General features: G+C 33.8%; 4 protein-coding genes across 5 annotated transcripts; 2 read left to right on the top strand and 2 right to left on the bottom strand.

Moving 5' to 3' along the window:
- Window positions 1-2445: 2445 nt before the first annotated feature.
- Window positions 2446-7365, bottom strand: LOC105170996 (putative axial regulator YABBY 2). 2 transcript variants are annotated; one of them, XM_011091979.3, is made up of 6 exons: window positions 6995-7365; window positions 5268-5393; window positions 5057-5180; window positions 4405-4453; window positions 4174-4249; window positions 2446-3302 (listed from the first exon to the last, which is right to left on the bottom strand). In XM_011091979.3, the coding sequence occupies exons 1-6, from the start codon at window positions 7061-7063 to the stop codon at window positions 3177-3179; spliced, it is 570 nt and encodes a 189-aa protein (XP_011090281.1). In that variant the 5' UTR covers window positions 7064-7365; the 3' UTR covers window positions 2446-3176. The 2 variants fall into 2 exon arrangements, with proteins under 2 accessions (XP_011090281.1, XP_011090283.1); XM_011091981.3 differs by lacking the exon at window positions 6995-7365 and adding an exon at window positions 5599-6932.
- Window positions 7366-10817: 3452 nt separating this feature from the next.
- Window positions 10818-13271, top strand: LOC105170995 (protein STRICTOSIDINE SYNTHASE-LIKE 3). Its single transcript, XM_011091978.3, has 4 exons — window positions 10818-11369; window positions 11814-12089; window positions 12236-12403; window positions 12547-13271. Exons 1-4 carry the CDS (start codon window positions 10867-10869, stop codon window positions 12947-12949), a joined length of 1350 nt encoding a protein of 449 aa, XP_011090280.1. The 5' UTR covers window positions 10818-10866; the 3' UTR covers window positions 12950-13271.
- A 227-nt stretch (window positions 13272-13498) lies between these two features.
- Window positions 13499-16072, top strand: LOC105170994 (succinate dehydrogenase subunit 6, mitochondrial). The gene is made up of 3 exons (XM_011091977.3): window positions 13499-13853; window positions 14955-15057; window positions 15786-16072. Exons 1-3 carry the CDS (start codon window positions 13665-13667, stop codon window positions 15938-15940), a joined length of 447 nt encoding a protein of 148 aa, XP_011090279.1. The 5' UTR covers window positions 13499-13664; the 3' UTR covers window positions 15941-16072.
- A 505-nt stretch (window positions 16073-16577) lies between these two features.
- Window positions 16578-19957, bottom strand: LOC105170993 (DNA-directed RNA polymerase II subunit 4). The gene is made up of 6 exons (XM_011091976.3): window positions 19800-19957; window positions 18956-19064; window positions 18478-18555; window positions 17797-17830; window positions 17634-17702; window positions 16578-16879 (listed from the first exon to the last, which is right to left on the bottom strand). Exons 1-6 carry the CDS (start codon window positions 19846-19848, stop codon window positions 16802-16804), a joined length of 417 nt encoding a protein of 138 aa, XP_011090278.1. The 5' UTR covers window positions 19849-19957; the 3' UTR covers window positions 16578-16801.
- Between the last annotated feature and the right edge of the window lie 486 nt (window positions 19958-20443).

Here is a 20443-nt window from a genome sequence, read left to right as displayed (position 1 = left end):
ATGTTATCTGTCATAAGGAAGATCTGCCTTGTCTTACTGCATTTGGTTTTTGGTTATCATGTTGCCTTTCTGAATTTATCGATTTTACCAAACACGGCATTCGGTAGCGCGATCAACCTCTTTTGGTGGTCTTAAGTTTGACATAAATACTCTTTTCTTCCCGTCCGCCAGACAAAATTAATTTAGTATCAATTCCGACAATTAAATTTCAAATGTCAATTTTCCATGGTTTTTGCATCATCCATTCATATTGGAGTTGATGTAATGTCTGCATGTCCTAACCTTTAATTTTGAGTAAATTATATTGAGAACCCTGAGAGTGGACTAAAATACATAAAATAATTCCTATTTTTGTAAAATTACAGCTACAATTCTTGAGGGGTTGTTAATGCAATATTTTTTAGATAATGTTTGTGTAAGTTTTGCTTTTGAATTGGGATTGTAATTGTAATTACGATTATAATTTTAGAGGATGCAGTAATAATTTTGCTATAGACAGTAGATACTTGTATGTCCTGATCAAAACCTCAAAAAATGTGGAAATTATATTCACGTGAGGGTAACATATTAGATTTAACGAATGGTTAGACTGAAACTAGTATCTATGAAGTTGGACTCCTTCACAATTTTAAGAAGTATTTTCAAATTTTAGGAAATAATACATTATTTATCTGTTCATGTTTTAATTATTAAATATTAACAGTGACAGAACATTCATTACTTATATATATATATATATATATATACACATTTGATGAAGTGCAAGAGCAGTATATAGTTTGGGGGATATAATAAATATAAATTATAATGAAAATTGAGGTGGGTGCGTATGCCCCCTGGATTGGATTGGAGAGAAGATAATGCAGCAGGGTACGCCCAGAGTTTGGGGGTGCGGTTGGATGACAAGACAGCTCTCATCATAACCGCTAAATTCCAAAACCCCAACTACATGATTTGACCTTACAGATTCTTTCTTTATTTCTCATCTCTCTCTCTCTCGACATATATGTTTATATATATTTTACTCTTACAAAAATTAATTTTTAATTTGATGTATTCATATTATAATTCAAAATATTAATTTTGATATTATTATATGCAGAGGAGAGATGAGAAATTGAGTGGATGTGAGATATGGATGTGACCCATCATCACTTGAACTGTCCCCATCAATCCCATATGTATGGATGTGTACATGTACGCATATATGTATAATGCATTGTCTGCCAGTCCACTACCCACCCTTGAGAATAGGGCAAATGAATTAATGGGTGATGGATGAGGGTGAGGATGATGCATTGCATGGTAATATATATCGATTATGGTTATGTGGTCCTTCACCCTATTCCTCACTTTATCATTACATGATACATTACCCTCATTATGAATTTATACTGAATGCATGAGCATCGGATGCCAATCTCTCATCACCCAACAAGTAGAACCTACCTTTAATATTTCATTCAACCCCTCCATTAACCCCATGCATGCATACATACATACCTACCTAGCTAGCATTTCATGTTTTCTCCATGTGTACATTGATTTTTGTAAATATTTTCATTAAACGATACATACATACATATATATTAGTATGAAAGTAAATACATATATGAAGAGTATATAAATTAAACATTTCATCTACAAGTAAATTAAAAGGCTAGATATGTGGGATTAATCCCTTATCCCACCCTCAACTTAAACTTAATCACAAATTTCTATTAATGGATTGTCTACTAATTAGTTTCAAGACACGACCGGATGTAATAAATAAGTCATAAGTTGGATTTCTGGACCAACATCCTTATTATACACATCTTAATTATATATGGAACTACGTATTATGGATTTCACCTGATGAACAACATCGTTTTCAAGGCACATTACTTTTAAATTGAACATATATGAATGTATTTCCTTAACTCTGTAGTAGAAAAATAACCACAATTAGTTTTTGAATGATTATGAGCCCAAAATTACCATAGGATAGTAGTAGTTCCTCTAACTTTACTACCACATCAACTTGAGCTACACATCCAAAAGGTCCATTTTCAGCCATTCTACACGCTAACGCCTAGTAGAGGCATCGTTATCTCAACTCGATTCTCTCTTTTGTATATATATATGCCCCACTAACTAGGACTAGGGCCGGCGTGTAACACGGGGTCGAAGGTATGTATGGATAGATACACATGAAATTTTCGGTATTTATAAAAAAATTTCAGTTCTGATTAGATTTGGTTATACCTCGTTTATAACCAATATAGTGTATATGTATATAGTTAAGGAGATTGATCGTTCTCAGCTAATTAACTAAATTTACATCTAGTTATATGAACACAACGATGACTGCGCATTTTAATAGTTGATTCCACGAGAGGTGTCAACTTTAGAAAAATTCTTGTCTGTACTAAGTTCGGGTAAGAATTCCAGAGTCTAAGAAAATTTAAAAAGAACTACGATGTGCTATGTATGTATGGATATAAACATACAATACATGATGATCAATACAACATATTCAAGAATTCAAACCCCTTAAACTAAACGAAATTCACATGGAAAACAAAAATTATAGTAATTACATGAGATAGATATTCAGACAGAATAGAGAAATACACAAAGTTCACTTCTCAGGCCAAAAAACTGCAGTTTCTTACAACCCTAGACTCCAAGATAAGTGGCACTAATTTTTTCCCTCACATTTTTTAAGTTATTAGCCAAAATCGATGAATCAGTAGTGGTTGTCGTTGATGATGAAGATCCATGTACTTACAACACATACATGCATGCATTTTTGTTCTTGTTAATTAACGGAAATTCTAGCTCGGATCTGGTTCGATCGGCCGAATCTGAACCAATCATATGATAAGTACAATGCACTTGTCGTGTGATTGGTGTATATATAGTTCAAAGAAAATGACCAATCACATAGCAAGTTTGATATACTTACTCTATAATTGGTTTGATTCGGCTAAATCTGATCCATTCAAGAATTTTTCGTTAATCTAAAGGGCAAGAAAAGTATGTACATAATGGATTCCTATTTTGCAGGTTTCTGAAAATGTAGGAGGGATGAAAATGCCACGGACTTCATACTAATTTAGGGGTGGAAAAGAAATGCAAATTTTGAAACCCTAATTATTTGGAAACAGTGTATAAAAATCTAATTAATTAAGTTAGTAGAAGGCAAGGGATTCCTGAGATCTTTGATCTCCTGCTGCAACGGATGAATTATGGTCCAGCTTAGCTTGTTTGTTGGCCTCATGCTTCAGTCCAAAATGAATATGAGGAAGATGTGCCCACTGCATGCATGCATCAACAACAAATTAAATTAATTGATTATAATACCTACTAGTGATAAATACGAAAATTAATTATCAGTATTTATACATATAATAACATTTTTTTATTACAATATTGATGTTTCTAATTTTATTGGTGACAATAATTGTATAGAAGTCGTCATTATATTTATAGTTCATATTTTTAACTGAATTGCATTTGCGATTCTACTGGTTATGAAATTCTCATTTTTGGCCCCATAACTTCTAAAAAGTAGCACTTTAATTTAGTCCCATGCCACATTTTCGTTATATATTTTAGTGGAAGATGCCATGTGCTTAGCACGTGCCCGTTAGAGTTTTTACACATTTTGATCCCATATACTACAAGATTCTCACTTTTGATTTCATAACTTAAAAAAAATAGCACTTTCCATCCCATGCCCTTGATGGCCAGGGTCACGTGAACTTTTCCGTTAAATATTTTAACGGAAAAGTGTTATGGAATCAAAATTTATATTTTTCTAAAAAAGTTACGGGACTAAAAATAAAGATTTCATAACCAATGAGATTAAAAGTGGAAAGATCTATGAGACGAAAAATGTTATTTCTCCTATATATGATTAGTGTGACAAGACAAAAAGGTGACACTAAAAGCAGATTGCATTAATTTCATTAAATGGCTAGGTCAATCAGAAGTCACAATTTTGACACAATTCTTGTCACGTACTATTAAAATTTTCAAGAATTATATTATGTCGAACAAAAATTACATATATACTGTTACCGAGCTAATATATATCATTTTCACCCTTAGAAGGGGTGGAAAAATTGCAGTTCGTAGGCAAGAACTGTGTTTATTATCATATATATATTGACATGGAGAACTTACATTTTTTGCAGCAGTGCTAAAAGCTTCGCGGTGGCTAATCTCAGGGTTGCTGGCCTTTATCCTCTGAATCTCTTCTCTGTAGGTACATGCATGTGTAATAATAATTTATCATAGGTAAAACAATATTACTGATTATCGTACACAAATTAAGTCTTTTTTTTAATTTCACACGGATTGTTTTTTCATAACAGATAAAACATTTTGATATTGTACTAAGATTCCTATACGTACTTTATGAAACGATTGTATGCTGATGGAACCCGTTGTCTTTTCTCAGGGGCTGTAAAAAACATCACAATTGTAAGGAAGAGAATGATTGACATTCGTTCGTATCTCAGTAAAAATATATTTACCTATCAATCCTAGAAACGCTCGCCATGTGGAAATATGTGTAAATGTATCAAGATATGGAAATAACATATAGAAGCAGTGTAAATCATATCACATCAACATCATTATTTGATATTTTATGATCGATTTACATTTTTTTTTTTAAAAAAAAAAAGGAGGAGGATTGATGTATATATGTTATTGTTTAATGAGATATTGAGTTGTGTGAAAATGTAGTGTCGCAATCGCAACTGGTCGCTGCTCTTTTCAATCACTTTTTGATGAAAATCATGAAATTTTTCCTAGTTGATGACAAAGTGGGATTTTTAAAGATAAGATGTCTATGGTACAATATTGGTACCACAAACACCACTTTGAAAACCTAACTAGCAAAAGTGAGAGAGAACAAATTAACTATAATATTTATCTTTCTTAATTTCCCATATTTCTACTTTACAATTACTAGTTTTTAAAAATTATCAATTTTTGCATATATGTAGGAAGTGATTAAATCAAGACAAGTAAAATAAAAAAACTTAATTAATTAACTTACGACGGATTGGAGCCATCTTAGGTTGTTCATGTTGAGGCTGCAGTGGACCAAACATGTTGCACTTTGAGGATGAGCCGATACTTTCCTTCCAGGCGGCCTCTACAGTAGTTTGTTGTTTCTGGGGCTTCGTTCATCCAATTAACGATATCCCATGTTACAAAATTAATCAGTTAATATATGTATCTGACAGTATCTCTCCAGGAATACATACCTGCTGGAAATCTTGGAGATGAAGAGAATGAAGCAAAGCTCCTATATTAACAGACAGCAGATTTGCGCAATGTCCGCATCTTACCGTCACGATGCTACTCAACATGCTGCTGCATGGAACACTCACCTGCGCCGTTCACATTTGTCAGATTTCAGACAGAAACTGAGAAAGCCAAAACCCGAAACAGCAAAAACCCTTATTTCTTCTTCCATATATATACACATATACGTTCTGCACACTATGTAATAATCATTTTCTCGGTATTTTAAGAAAACCCAGATGAAATTCTTGAATGGAATTACAAAAAATTGAGAAGAAATCAAAGCCCTACGGTTCTGGTCACATAATTAAGGCTGCAATGGGGAAGCATGATGGCAAAGGAGTTAGTTCTTTTCTCTTTTTGTGCTTAACGAATTCAAGCCCCTCTCATATATATACATATATATATATGTATGATTACTCTAATTTCCTTTGATCTGTGCTCCCGACTTTTTCTGCTGCTGCTGCTCTGACAGTCCTCTCCACTGTATGTGGTGTGAGAGAGAGAGAGAGAGAGAGAGAGAGGAGAGAGAAGAAAACGACGTGACCGGAACGGAAATCATCAAAGGCCATAACGAGGAAGAAATCATGGCATCAATATATATGCTTCTGTAATTGCTACTTTGTACAGACTGTAAAAATAGAGACACAGTTATTTCCAACCACAGACAACCAACACGCTGGTATTTTTGTTCAGAAATCGCTGGTCAAAAGATCATCGACCTTGTGAGGGAAAGAAAAAAGGAAGAAAAAGGAAAAGATTGCAGTTTGAATGCCATGAATTGCAGTCTCTTCTGGCTAAAGATTCAGCTCTCAATTAACTAAGATCCCGGCCACATCAAGGCATTTTCCACACACAGTAGGTGTGTGTTTGCTTCAAAATCAGAAATAACCCCAAAAAGAAAAAAGACTTTAAGGATTGATTTAATTAGTGAAATTTTAAAGTGTTCTTTGTTCAAATTGTGAAGGGTTAAAATTTCAAGAAAGCTTAGTCACAATTACCCGGAAACCCTTAAAGCAGAAATCATGATATAACTGTAGGAAATAGGGTTTCCAGACAGAAAAATAAGGAGAGCGCAAGATTCATGAATTTTTGTAAATCGATCATCATATTCATCGGGGTTCTCATCCCGTCTACCCATAACGAATCTTGATCTTCCTTTCCCTTGGAAAAATGGGGTGTCTAAGATTTCAATCTTGAGTAGAATTTCTCATCTCTCTCTTTTCTGTGAACCAAACATGTCACTGAAAATCTTTGAAGAAAATAATAGCTAGCTAGATACTTGGACGAATTTCAAAATCAATTGTCCAATTAAATTAAACATGTACGATATATTGAGTACAAAACAGAATTTTTAAGCATAAGTTGCTGGCAACTCTGCTAATTACTTTTCTTTCATATCTCATTCTAAATCCATATTCTGGCAGCTTTACCACAGAAATTCATCAGAAATTATAGAGAGAGAGAGAGAGAGAGAGAGAGAGAGAGAGAGAGAGAAGTGAAAAGAGGACAAACAAATGAAGTGATATCCACAACCCTTCACCTGCGTTCCAAACTATGCACAAATACCTCAGTCTGAAGGAGAGAGCGATTTGAGCAACAAAAATGGGTGCTTGATGAGGATCTAAATTAACTTTGTTCAAGTAGTGATGAAACTAGAATTCAAGAACATGTGTATTAATTATACCGCTAAAATTGTGTTGCAGAAGTGGCAGTGAACGTAGCATACACGTTCTGAGCTCATTTCCGCTGACATTTTTGCCAGATCGATCCCCGGAGCTCTATGTAATTCTCAGCCAAGAACACAATTAAGCTGAAGCAGATCAAGAAGTCAAGAGTAACAGAAGCATACGAATCTACAACTGAGCAAAAAACAAGAAGAGAGAGAGAGAGAGAGAGAATATATGTAATTCTATAGAGAGATTGATAACATTTGAGAAAGAAAAGGTTATTTTTGTTTATGAACACTGGATTCTTGAATATGAGAAAGAGAGAGAGAGAGAGAGTGAGTGGGGTGGGGTTGGGTGGTATTATTGTTGCGGGATGGAAGGGGGGAGAGATTAAAGATGAGGAATGTTTAGGGATTGGTGCAAAACATATAGAGCCCTAATGTAAGAATTGTACAGTCAAAATAACTTGCATGCTATTGACTTTAACCACTTCAAACTTGTAAAAGAATTAATGCACCAATTAAATACCATGTTTAATGAGGTAATGAAGGTTTAAATGTATTTTGGTCCATTGACTTTTATTATTTTATATTTTTATTCTTTTGACTTTCTAAATACCATTTTAGTCCTATAACTTTTTTTTATTATTATTTTAACTATTTTAGTTATTTTTTCTATTGAAATTCACCCTTCTCATCAAAAAATATACATGTGCATACCATGTCATCTTTTAAAATCAGTATTAATATTTCTATTAGTTTATTTTTGTCAGTGTTTTATTCTTACTAATTTCTATGATAATATATATATTAGTCATGCATATTTTTCATTTGCTCGATTTCAGTTATTTTTCTAATGGAATTTCACCATTCTTGCTGATAGAGGTGAACTACCTAAAAAGAATAACTAAGATTGCAAAATTTAAACATATGCAAAATTAAAATATTACAGTAGAAAAATTAAAGAATAAAAATATTAAATAACTTAAATTATGCGATAAAAATACATTTAGTCCCAAAAATAAAATTAAAGTGGATGCAGACTAAGCACCCTCCAAGGTGCTTTTAATTTTTTGCCTAAAAATATTTCTTTTAACAGTTTCAAAAATAGAAGTTAGCAATTTAAACACCTTAAAAGAACTTTTTTAGAGTTAAAAGATGAAAAGTACTTTTTATATAAAAAGTATTCACAAACACTCCCGTAAACTCTAAAAATAACATATTATAACTGTAATAAAAGTTCTAGAAAAGAAATTATGATACATTAAGTTAATTATTTAGATTGCGCATTAGATTATAAATTTATTATTATTAATCTCTCACAAATTCAACTTTTTTCCTGAATAATTTAAAATTTTATTTATAAATAAAATATATTGTCTGTCCCAAATTTTCCACTTCCTTTTTCCCCCTCAATATATCATATCAAATAAAATTCAATTTCTTAAAGTGGTCTTCTTAATACATTTTCAATTAATCTGATGAGTATTAGTCATCCTAACAGCAACCTTGGGTTGTTGTTGGCTAAAAAGAGACCTTGACTTCAACTTATATATATATATATATATATATATATATAAATATATTTGAGTATTATAATTAATTTTTTTTCATAGTAATGTATATTCTCAAATAATTATATTTTGACGTAACATCATAATAAATACATAATTATCTTAACATATAACAAATAATGTATAAAACATTTATAAGTAATTATACGATCATGTTACAACATCTCAACCACTATTTCATTCGAGTCGAAGTCATAGATATATACAATGCATAAGATCCTCAGCTATAGATGGGGTCTATGTTTATATTAGAGTGACCTGAAAATATATAATTAAAGTGCGTTCAATTTACAGTAATGATTCCAACTAAAATTTTTTAATATTTTGAATTAGATAAAATTATAAATAAGTTAAGTGAAGTCGAACAATTAAATTTTAATATCATAAAATGTATACTTATCAAATGATGCATATTTAATATTTACAGCGGAACAATACATCAGAAGGAGTACGTGTGATGATAATAAGTGTTGAATGATTTTAGGATCTAAGGGTTGTTAAGGCACAAGTCAGTGAAATCGAATACAATCTAATGAAGGTGAGTTTTTGTGTGGATTGAGGAGTTATGAAAGCGCAATGCGGGACATACTTTTGATACATAAATCGGTAATAATTAACTAGTCACATAATACGTCAAATAAGAAGAGATGTGTTGGACATTATGGATGCGACCGTAACTGCAGAAAACTGTAAAGATTTGACAGTATACACGTGATATGTTGCACAATGTATTTGACCTATTGTGATCACATTTGTGCAATGAGGACGTGAACTCTTCGTATAATCTTTGCACTGTGTATTAAAAAAAAATTTAATTTTAAAATATCAATTATACTTTTAATATTTGTATTAATATAATTATTTATTTATTTCAAATAATTTACGTAATTTTTCAATTGTCAATATATATACTATCATAACTATATTTATTTTTTACTCATGTTAATCACTTGATCAATTTTCAATCATATGTTGGTTTTTTTTTTTTTATAAAACAAAAAATATGGCGTATTTATTTGATTATATGTGCACAGTATTGTGCGTCATGATGATTAGTATATCATAATAAAAGGTTGTGTTCATCTTCGGCCCCAAGGATTTTCAGAAGCAGGTCCAATGGAGCCTTGCCCCAACTCCTACTTGGGTGGTGGATCTCTCCTAACTTAAATCCAGCCCATCAATCATTTTCTTTTCTTTATGTTTTATTTATTCAAACTCAACTCTTTTTTTTTTTATTGAATTATAACCTCATTAAACACATCTGATAAATACTTTTTCCATCACAAAGTTATATTTTGTTTTTCCTTTTCAAAAGTACAATAAGATAATGTAATTGATAAAGCAAGCAATATATAATAAAAGGGTGATCAAGTCAACTTATAAGCTCTTTGACACATATTATAAAATGTTTTAGAATTTATACAATATTATAAATTGTTTGACGTTTATAATATTTTTAAAAAAAATTAACAAAGAAAAAAAGAAAAAGGTCAACCAACTTATTTAACGGGTTACTTCATTTTCTTCGAATTAATTCAAGTTTATGTATTCCATACCATATATTCTTACCATGATTATATAATTAACATTGAATGTACGTTTTAGGAAATATTTCTTATGCAAATATAAGTGATGCTAAGTATATTTTTATAAATCATTTATGTATATAATGTGAAATATTTTATATTTAGAATTTTCACAATTATGATGTAAGGCTAATGATTATTTTTGGATATCGTTAAATAAGTTTAAAATCACACAATACACGTCTAGAATATTGGGATCGCACCCAATAAAACCACCATGATAGACAAATTAGTGAGGTTTTTAAGATCGTACCGATTGTATAAAGCATCCAATTAATACATTAGGACTTTGAACAATCCTTATTTATAGCTTTAGTTCAATGTACGACTATCATTGGACTTTTTCGGATCAAGCCACGTGGCACTCATCCTGCCGCCCATATTCAGAAATGGTAGGTTGGGAAGTAAAACACATAAATCTCGATGACTTTATCAAGAATTTTCAATTATAAGTAGAGACAACCAATATATTTCACATATTTTTTTTTCCATCAAGAACAAATTAAAACATCAACTTAAAATAAAAGATAATGCTAACGTACAAATAATTGAGCAAAAAGAACAAGTAATAGTAATTCTTGAATTATCATGTAGTACGATTAAGCTTCACTCATTAATTATTTCATTTACCAGTTTATTAATAGCTTATCACAAAATTCAAAAGTAGTTGCCATTGCAAAGGACACATTTAAATGAGCAAGCTGTAATAATTTCATGAAGTAGCTAGTTGATGGTTGGCCAATGCCCACGAATTAATTCGCTCCAACTTAGAGTTAGGTGGGAAACGCTTCCCTCATTCCCCCCTACTCCCACATGCAGATTCATTCAAAATCAAGAAACCCTTAACAGAAAACCGAAACCCAGAATCAGATTGCAAAAGATTTTGAATTTTAGCGCTCCGGAGATGAAACCCGTCGGAATATTCGCCGGCATATGCCTCTTGTTGGCCGTGTACTGTGCCGTGGACCCGTTGAATCACTCTGCGGTGTCCGGGTTCCCGAACTTCGAGACGTTTAAAGTGGAAATGCCTGCATGGTCCGAGATCCCAGTTGAGAGAGACCGTGAGAACTTGCTCCAGAAGTCGGAAATCAAGTTCTTGAACCAAGTTCAAGGGCCCGAGAGCGTGGCCTTCGATCCAGCGGGACGCGGCCCGTACACCGGCGTTGCTGGCGGGACGGTTGTCTTCTGGGATGGAGAGAATTGGACTGATTTCGCTTACACTTCGGCTAATAGGTGAGTTGTTTACATCTAAGGGTTCCAGTACTTAGTTTGCATTCTTTAATAATTAATACAGGTTGAGCTAGTGAATTGGGATTCTGAATTTTGAGAAGATGGAATTGATTCTTGTTTTTCTTGTCGCTCTAGCGTGCTTTTCTGTGCCCAGTGTTGTTCAATGTTTGTTGTTCTTCAGGTTTTCCTTGATTCCATGAAATAAGTAAATTGAGGTTAACATCCCACCATTTCTCGTATGGTATGAGCTTATCCAGGTTTCTTGGCCCGTTGAGCTCTGTTGTCACTTATCCATGGTCATCTTGTCTTTTCACTTGTGCTTTGAAATGATGATAGTACAATTCTTTTGAACGTTTATACGCTGATCCATAACCAAGTTCTCTGAATTGAGATTGAATTATATCCCCTTCAAGAGAATTCGTAAGGATACTGATAACATTATTTCAGGTCAGGCTTATGTGATCCAAAACCATCGCCTGTAAGCTACTTGAAGAATGAGCACATCTGTGGCAGGCCACTGGGGCTAAGATTTGACAAAAGAACTGGTGATTTGTACATCGCTGACGCATATTTCGGGTTGATGAAAGTTGGCCCTGAAGGTGGTTTGGCGACATCACTCACGACTCAGGCGGAAGGAATTCCTCTGGGATTTACGAATGACTTGGATATTGATGATGAAGGAAATGTTTATTTCACCGATAGCAGCAGCAACTATCGAAGAAGGTTGGTTAACCGAATTTGTTCTTAATTCTGAAATTATATGAAGATTTCTGCTCAGTACTCTTGAGTTCTCTTCAGGAACCAATCAGAGAAGAATATATGGAAAACTAAACCTTCTGTAGTTTTCACTGAATATATACTCGTTTCAGGAATTTTATGCAGTTACTTTTCTCTGGAGAAGATAGTGGAAGGTTGCTGAAATACGATCCATACACTAAAGAAACCACTGTTCTTGTTCGGAATCTTCAATTTCCAAATGGTGTTTCCCTGAGTAAGGATGGCTCATTCTTTGTGTTCTGCGAGGGTTCAATAGGCAGGTGTGTCCGCATTTTCCTAGTGATTTACATTCTTCAGTCATGATGTTCAGAGGAACCAATTCTTGATAAATCCATGTAACATTTTCATGCCATCTCTTCTGGATAAGTAATTGTTACAAGATCACTTATGTGGTCATTTACAGATTACGGAAGTACTGGTTGAAAGGTGAAAAAGCAGGGACATCCGAGGTTATGGCCGTGCTGCCAGGATATCCTGACAACGTCCGCACAAACGAAAAGGGTGAATTTTGGGTAGCAATCCATTGTCGACGATCCATATACTCTCACCTCTCAGGTCTATATCCACGAGTCCGAAAATTACTGCTCAAGCTTCCCATTCCTGCAAAGTTCCATTTTCTGATGCAAATCGGAGGGCGTCCCCATGGAATCATCGTGAAATATAGTCCAGAAGGTAAGCTTGTGACGGTGTTGGAGGATAGACAAGGAAAAGTAGTTAAAGCAGTGAGCGAAGTAGAGGAGAAAGACGGGGAACTTTGGATGGGGAGCGTCCTGATGCCCTTTCTTGCAGTTTACAAACTGGACTGAGAACCTGAGATCAAAGGCTGCAAATGGGATGTGCTGTTGGTGTAGCTTCTTGTTCTACACTTTGTTTGGACTTTTGCTTTAGAGGTTAGGTTCTGTACCTTATGTATATGGTATTGCATTGTTCTGACTTCTGGTGATTGAGGTAGCTGCTTCAAGTTAGGTGCTACCTAAGTTAGCAACAAAAGTGCGGAACGATTGCGAGAATTCGTGTAACGCTCTATCAAGTGCACTAGCTATGCTATCATGTAATATAAAAAAATTATTGACACGGCTACTTAATAATGTAAGTATCAAAATTATGATTAATCTTTAATTATTCGGATGACTGTAAATCTATGAGAAATAAATTATAAATAGGTAAATTAATTAACGGAAGCTGAATTTTTTCTTGAGGTAATTATATATATATTTTCAAGTTATTCCGAATCTATTATTATTTCAGAAATAATTAATTGTATTGCCAATAATGAAAAAGATATAATAAATATCAAAAAGAAAAGAAAGAAGTACGTAAAAAAGCATGGGGTTGAAGTGGAGGCAAGATGTTGATCAAAGATAGTCCCCACGTCATAGAATCATGGGCGAGCTGTATATAATCTTTCGGCCCCCACCCAGGACCCCCAAATCAAAACGCACCAATCGATCACGATTCCCTAACAAATAATTATCTTAAAATCTGTTTCAATTGGGACTAAGCAATTCGAGTCTGGAAACAATGACCGAAACAAAGGAAACAAAATCGTTCTTGAGGCAGTACTGGGAAGAGTACAAGGAATTCTGGGCTGAGAGATTCTCATTTCTGGATAATTATTCAAGATTTCTTCACCCTGAGAAGCCATTGCCGCATTGGGACAGCTCTGTTGTGGAAGAGTTTATTGCATCTGACCCCGTCCATGGCCCCGTGGTATCTTCGATATATCTCAACCCCGTCAATCAGTGTCGTTCTCTGTTCATTAATTGGTTGTCCTACTTGCGTGTCACATGTTCGATAATATTTCTATGTAGCTTATGTTTAGTACATCTCTGTTTTGTTCTTTCATCTTCTTTGCTCGGTGTTTGAGATTTGTTTTGTGGGAACTAAAGAAGTAACTGGATGCTGGTGGATTTATTGAAATGGATAAACGCCTCACTCCGCATTTAGACCTGTGGAAGTTTGTGGATTTTTTAATGTAGTCTTTGTCTTTTTCGTCATGTCTCTAACTTTGTTCCTGAATGAAGCTTGTGTTTTTGCTTTGTTAAATTTTTGGTGTTCTGAGCTGCTTAAGATTGATATATGTTAATTTACTGGAAAAGTTTTCTGGGTCCAGTTTTATACTAATTGTGTCAATTTGTGTAATTTGTGATTTCCCATGACATTGGTTTTTGCTTCATTATAGTTAACCAGGAATAATCAATTGCTTGACGTACAAATAAGAAATAGGAAGCTTTCTTTTTGTAATTGTTGAAGTGTTCCAAGTGATTTTTTTGGTCATTATAATGGAATAAAGAGGCCGTCCTACTCCTTATGAAGTTCTTCGGTCCATCATCTCCAGATTATTTGATCCCTGTTATAAGGAAGTAATTGCGTTTTTTGACTATTCGTAAATGTGCAAATTTTTTTGAATAGGATCTATCACCATCTTGTTTTGCATTTTAATGTTTGATAAGCATGCCTCTGTGGAATCTTGAACTGGGTTTTTGGTCGTTTTGTGAAAAAATGTCTAAATTTGTTTGGACACCATTACCATTATCTTTATCGTTCGCTCTTTTGAACATTGATTCAATGACATGTCTGCTTCAAGGCTGTTTGGAACCTTTAAACATTGAAATTTCAAGGTGAAAAAACCTAAAAGCAAAAGTTAAGATCAAGTGCAATTCGTATTTCTGGATTCATTATTTGGAAAAGAAAAGGAGTAGAGGTCCATATATTATAAGTTTTTACTTTTGGATCGTTGGTTGGTAAATGTTTTCTCTTGATCACCTTTTTAATTGATTTCATTTTTCTCCTGTTTGCCTTTTCTTTCAGCTTAAAACTGCCAGGGAAGCAGCTAAATTTGGTGTTGTAAGTGCTGCAGTTGGAGCAGTTTCAACAGCTGGATATGCTTGGAGGTGGTCAAAGAGTCCTCATGGTACATTGTGGTTTTGAGACCATTTCTCTTCTACTTACTGCTCATGCAATAGTGTGGTTGTAAGCATGTCTGGACTTGCATGTCATTACTGCTGCCAAATTTCATGCTTCTGAGACTGCTTTATGAAAGATAGAACATAGAAGTGTGTTTTCCTGAATGTGACCAAACAACATCTGCTCAAAGCTACTCTCTCATTGAACTTTTGTCCCTTGACAAAAGAAATAAAGAGAATATAAAGGTAAGAAACACCTTGATTCCTTTGCCACTGAAACCCTAGCATCCATTTCAACTTGTATATTATAATTCTGTGTCTACTTAAGACTGTTAACACTCATTTCCACTACGTAGTGTGAGCATTGCTTCCTAATCTGATATTCTGAGTCTTCAGTTTATCTTTTTCCTTTATGAATGAAGGTTTATACTGTTTTGAAATCTGGATGGGATTAGTTGTTTCTTTTTTACTTATATGTTCACATACGCTTAAGTGCATGTAGTGGTTCGGACATGCACACACTCTTCCATCTTTGCTCTTCCTCCTCTATGAAAGAAATATTTCTCGGAGTACATACACGTATAGATGCTTCAATTAGCTTTTCTAGAGAAATTATTATCAATGGAGGAATAGCTGTCAGGAAAAAATGCTTAAAAACAGAATCCGACCCGAGGCTCCTTTGGTTGAGAAGGTCCAACATAATGGGAATCCACTGATAACATGTTTCATTTGGCAGGTACTGCACTGTCGTTTGCTTTCGGAGCTGTAGTTGGTGGGACTTTTGGACTTGAAATTGCTAACCACTGGCACCAGCTATATAGGTTGGATACAATGGGTTCACAGGTTAAATTCTACGAGTGGCTGCAGAATAGAGCTGGAGGGAATTATTAAAATAATCACAACAAGAAACTTTCTTTTCCGCAATAATCATAATAATAATAATAACCCATTGGATGAGGAATTCTTACTTGGAGTTTGTTTCACTAGTAAAATGCACGGGCGTTGCTCGTGAGCATAATTGTACTTTTATTTGTTCGTTCTTCATCTTTAAGCAAATAATTAAAAAAAATTTATGAGAAAATTTTCATTGAAAATACTGATACAAATTTTGTTATTAAAAGAATCCGAAGCCAACTCATAATTTCAAAACCAAGATACTAATTACTATGATTTACTATTTTCTAGATAAGAATAATAAATAATTTTATTCATTTTTTTTTGTACATTAAATAACAAGTATCAATAAGATCTAGTAATCTCATAATTATCAGAAGATGAGTATAATAATTCAATCTATTGTGTAGTAGATAAAAGTCTTCATTTGGGGGGAGAGAATTTCTTATTGTTGCCAAATGACTGCTTCTTACGATAAACAAACTCAATAGGAAGGACAAAAAGAAAGCATAATTATATTTACACCCCTTACCATTTACACAAATCACCCCACCCCTTGCACAATTATAAATCATCCAGGACAATTAAAAAATATAGGTAATTGTGTAGTATGTTGACGTTCTAAGAGAGCGTGTGAATTGGGTAACTAGTGTAAATGATATTGACGTTTTAATGAATACATGAGTAATTATCCAAAAAACAGAAATGGTTATGTAAGCATCCCCTATCCCAGAAAAACAAACTTTCTTACCCAAAAACTAAGATAGGTGTTCAAGGAGATAACTAAAAACTCATGCACTAATACTAATATTAGCCATAAATAAGTAATTCCATTATACGTGCAAGAGTAAAGCAACACTATTCAAATTTCTTGATCAGAGAGAGGTCATTCAACATTTTCTCAATTGCCTCGTCATCATGAGCTCGTCCTCTCGTCTGCAGAAGAAGTTTCATCAGTAGGATGCAATTAATATCGATCCAAATATAGGCAAAGTCACATGCTGGTAACTCAGGATGTGGAGTTGACAGAAGCCCACTTGCATGTGCCACAAGAAAAGTGAAAATAGTTCATTTCTGGATATAAATTGTCGAAAGAGGAAGAGTAGAAGATCCAAAAGGAAAAGAACATGAATCTGAGATGAGCAATACACTACCATTGGCCTCAAAGAGTCAGCTATACGCTGACTTCTAAAAGCTTCTAAAGACAGAGTTCTCCTGGTAGTATGTGTGTACATCGAATATTCCCAAAACATATCTAGAACCACATCTTCGTTGTCACTGCAAACATGTTGCCATGTTCGCAAAAATTACTACCAAGTGCAAGGTGTTGATAACAGAATGATGATAATTGCTTGTAGAGCTCACTTTGGGAGCTCATTGCTGATTACACTGTTTCTTTATGAGTAATTCTGGACAACAATATTAGTTCCTAGAATTATAAAATCCGAACTTATCGCTATGACTGGATATCTGATTTTACTGAAGAAAACACTAAGGAAATGTTTTTCTTCTTCAATAATAGTTGTTTTTTTTAATTTGATCATTATTATTGTTTTCCTTCTCTTTTCCTTCAGCAAAGTCCAAGTTCCAAACATATTATTTGATTTCATCCAGATACAACTGCAAAACTGTGTTCAAGTTTACCACACATAGTGATTCATGTTTTTATAGAAGTGAAGGACAAAAGTACCTTGATTGACGGAACCATGGCTATGGCTTCCTCCACCGTTTCTGGACAAAGATTCCCAAGTACACAGAGCTGCACATCACACAATGCATATAAGATCATTAGGATTCTTCCAGAATCTCACCGATAGACGCACAAAATTCAGCTGGAAAGTGGAAACAATCACCTCAAATTCAGCCAGCTGATATCTACTCAGAATTCTGAAACTGGGTTAAGATTAACATCATCTCAAGAAGCATGAAACAATGCTCTTCAACATTCATACCATGCTAACACACAGCTTCTGTACCAAATGACAAGAAACAACCACAAACCAGCAAAAAGAGCAGAGATCTACATCATCTACTCTAATGTGTAATAGTGCTAGTAACTCCATTTTACAAGAATCTACAATGATGTAAATGTTCTTTGTTTTATGTACATCTACTACAATAGTACGTGAGAAGAACAGAACTTCTCACAACAGCAATCTAAATACTGATAACCATGACACCAGAAAAAGCAGTAGTCCTCAGCTGCTGTGGTGCCAACTCAATGCCCTCATGCAATAGGTATTAATGCAAATAGTTTGTGGATGTAAATGATTTAGTTTATTTTCTTGAGAGTACTGAGAGAGCACATAAACATCATAAGCCACCATATACTGGAATTTGGGCTATTTGAGCGCAGAAGTGACAATATCTCATGGAGTTCAGAGAGCTTGCAATACAAGCAATGTTCTATGCATATACTTCATACAGTAAATCTCGCAAAAAAACTATACCTTTTAAAGTTTGTCAACCAACTTTTTATTACGTATATGACCTTTAAAGCCAACATTATCTTTGCACAAATGACAGAAGGATACTCTCGAACTTGTCTGACAGCATCCGGATTCTTATATCGGCTAAAGCGCTTCACATATTGGAGTGATTTTTCAAAAACCCTGGAAAAGAAGAGAGATAAATCATAATCTAGCCAGAGTTGATGGACAGTCGTTGCATATGATAAGATTACAAATCATATTCAGACAAGTATGTGTTATTTGTTCTTCAATCGGCCATCTTACTCAACACCTAAGGAAGAAAAGTTTCATATCTTTTTGCTGAAAAAAGCCAAGCTATGATCAAGAACATGCAAAAGTATGCTAAAAATAACATTTAAAAAATGAAAGACAAAGGGAAGCTGCTTTCAAGTTATAGATTTATTTCAAAAATAGATACCAAATCCTGTCAAACAACTGTTTCCGGGATTTTCAAAATCAAGGTTCTAGATCCTCTTGTCAATCGAAAACTGCACTTGATTTAATCTGAAACTGAGATTCCAAAATGCGAAAATTTACTTACTGTGACATTTGATTCATTGGGTCATCCGCCATCTGTTGAAGCTGCTCATACTTATGTTCAAGAATAAGAGCAACTTCACAGTTCATTAGACACTTGGCCTTCAAAAATTCTGAGCAAACAATTTTCACACACTTGTAAGCTGGCATACGAAGATAAGAGCCAAATTTGATAGGGAAAAAAAACCGGTGCTAACCACTTAGAGGTCATAACAAACTTGCAGTCATTAGATGTTTGCTAATACTTAGAGAGTTATGTTAATACAATAATTTAGATAAACACAAGAGGAAGCTTACTACTGTGCAGAATACATCACAAGAGATGAGGTCCATAAAGAACCTGATCTCATATTTGATTCTAAATTATAACTGGTCAGTTGGTGAGAAAGGAGTTCTTCTGTATATACAAGGCCTCAAAATAATTGGAAGACAACATCACTCTACTTCTTGAGTGATCACGAACTCATTTGTAAAGATAAAAATCTTAAAAGGACGCATCAAATACATGTAGGAAGAAACTATGCCCACCCATCCATGTGGGATTGACATGAGAAAAATCAGATAATTCTTTTATCAATGTAATTGCAAAAATTCGGCAATTTTTATTAAACAAGAACTTGAAAAAATTGAAGAAACAAAATTACCAGTGTGCAATTACGATCACAGCATAGATTAAGAATCAGTAACGAAATTTATCAGCTGAAGTCAAAATTATTCCCATTTAGCAAAACTGAGACTTGGGTTCATAAATTAAATCAAAACACACACAAAAACTAAAAATGAAAAACATAAACCCTCTCGAAACCACGGTAAGTATCTAACATAAATCTGCCAAGAAATATGATTACCATCTGGGATTTTGAGCTCGGCCGCGTTTTCCTCTTCTTCCACCGACATATTTGACAGCCGAAAGCAAAACTGAACAGATAAACAGTCGCTCTGCAGTTCAGTGATGAGATCATCTCTTGCTTTTGTGGTTTATTAAACCTTAACTGTTCTGAAATTTCAACTTTCACCCCCAAACTTTACTTTATTTATAAAAAATTCCCCAGAAGATTCCGCATCGGCGCATCCTTGTCCAAGGTGCAGAGGACCGGACCGAGTTTCAATTGAATTAAACAAATAAATAGAAAATAGCATAGATTAAAATATAATTTCAAAAATAATAGATGCTCAATTATTTACCACATATATAATCCAATTAATTATACATAATTCTAACTATTTTATTCCAATATGTTAAGAATAGGCTCGACATAATCTGAATTACTTTTTGTAAGTTCTTGAAATTTAGAGTATGTTTTAACATACATAAATAAAGAGAATATAAATGACAATTTTGAATGAACATTCCACAGGTTAATTATGTCGTCCCTAACTCTCATTATCATGCATAATTGCACAATTTGATATTTTAAAGTTACATATATCGTTTTTTCAACTTTATAATACGATATTTGTTGAAAGAACACGTTTACTTACTACACCAATT

Source organism: Sesamum indicum, linkage group LG9 (genome assembly GCF_026168435.1).
Source record: "Sesamum indicum cultivar Baizhima isolate 11 linkage group LG9, ASM2616843v1, whole genome shotgun sequence".
NCBI lineage: Eukaryota > Viridiplantae > Streptophyta > Magnoliopsida > Lamiales > Pedaliaceae > Sesamum > Sesamum indicum.
The sequence above is the reverse complement of the archived record's forward strand: the minus strand, read 5'-3'. Positions and strand labels throughout refer to the sequence as shown.

Excerpts from the sequence above, each read along its gene's own strand:
- LOC105170996 (XM_011091979.3), bottom strand. The coding sequence starts at position 7,063 with ATGTCAGCGGAAATGAGCTCAGAACGTGTATGCTACGTTCACTGCCAC. Across the intron at positions 4,250-4,404 it reads GCATACAATCGTTTCATAAA|AGAAGAGATTCAGAGGATAA; the intron begins GTACGTATAGGA and ends ATGTACCTACAG. Across the intron at positions 3,303-4,173 it reads TTAGCACTGCTGCAAAAAAT|TGGGCACATCTTCCTCATAT; the intron begins GTAAGTTCTCCA and ends GCATGCATGCAG.
- LOC105170995 (XM_011091978.3), top strand. The coding sequence starts at position 10,867 with ATGGTTGGCCAATGCCCACGAATTAATTCGCTCCAACTTAGAGTTAGG. Across the intron at positions 11,370-11,813 it reads GCTTACACTTCGGCTAATAG|GTCAGGCTTATGTGATCCAA; the intron begins GTGAGTTGTTTA and ends ACATTATTTCAG. Across the intron at positions 12,090-12,235 it reads AGCAGCAACTATCGAAGAAG|GAATTTTATGCAGTTACTTT; the intron begins GTTGGTTAACCG and ends TACTCGTTTCAG.
- LOC105170994 (XM_011091977.3), top strand. The coding sequence starts at position 13,665 with ATGACCGAAACAAAGGAAACAAAATCGTTCTTGAGGCAGTACTGGGAA. Across the intron at positions 13,854-14,954 it reads ACCCCGTCCATGGCCCCGTG|CTTAAAACTGCCAGGGAAGC; the intron begins GTATCTTCGATA and ends CTTTTCTTTCAG. Across the intron at positions 15,058-15,785 it reads GTGGTCAAAGAGTCCTCATG|GTACTGCACTGTCGTTTGCT; the intron begins GTACATTGTGGT and ends TTCATTTGGCAG.
- LOC105170993 (XM_011091976.3), bottom strand. The coding sequence starts at position 19,848 with ATGTCGGTGGAAGAAGAGGAAAACGCGGCCGAGCTCAAAATCCCAGAT. Across the intron at positions 19,065-19,799 it reads CGAGCTCAAAATCCCAGATG|AATTTTTGAAGGCCAAGTGT; the intron begins GTAATCATATTT and ends TTGTTTGCTCAG. Across the intron at positions 16,880-17,633 it reads CCATGGTTCCGTCAATCAAG|ACGAGAGGACGAGCTCATGA; the intron begins GTACTTTTGTCC and ends CTTCTTCTGCAG.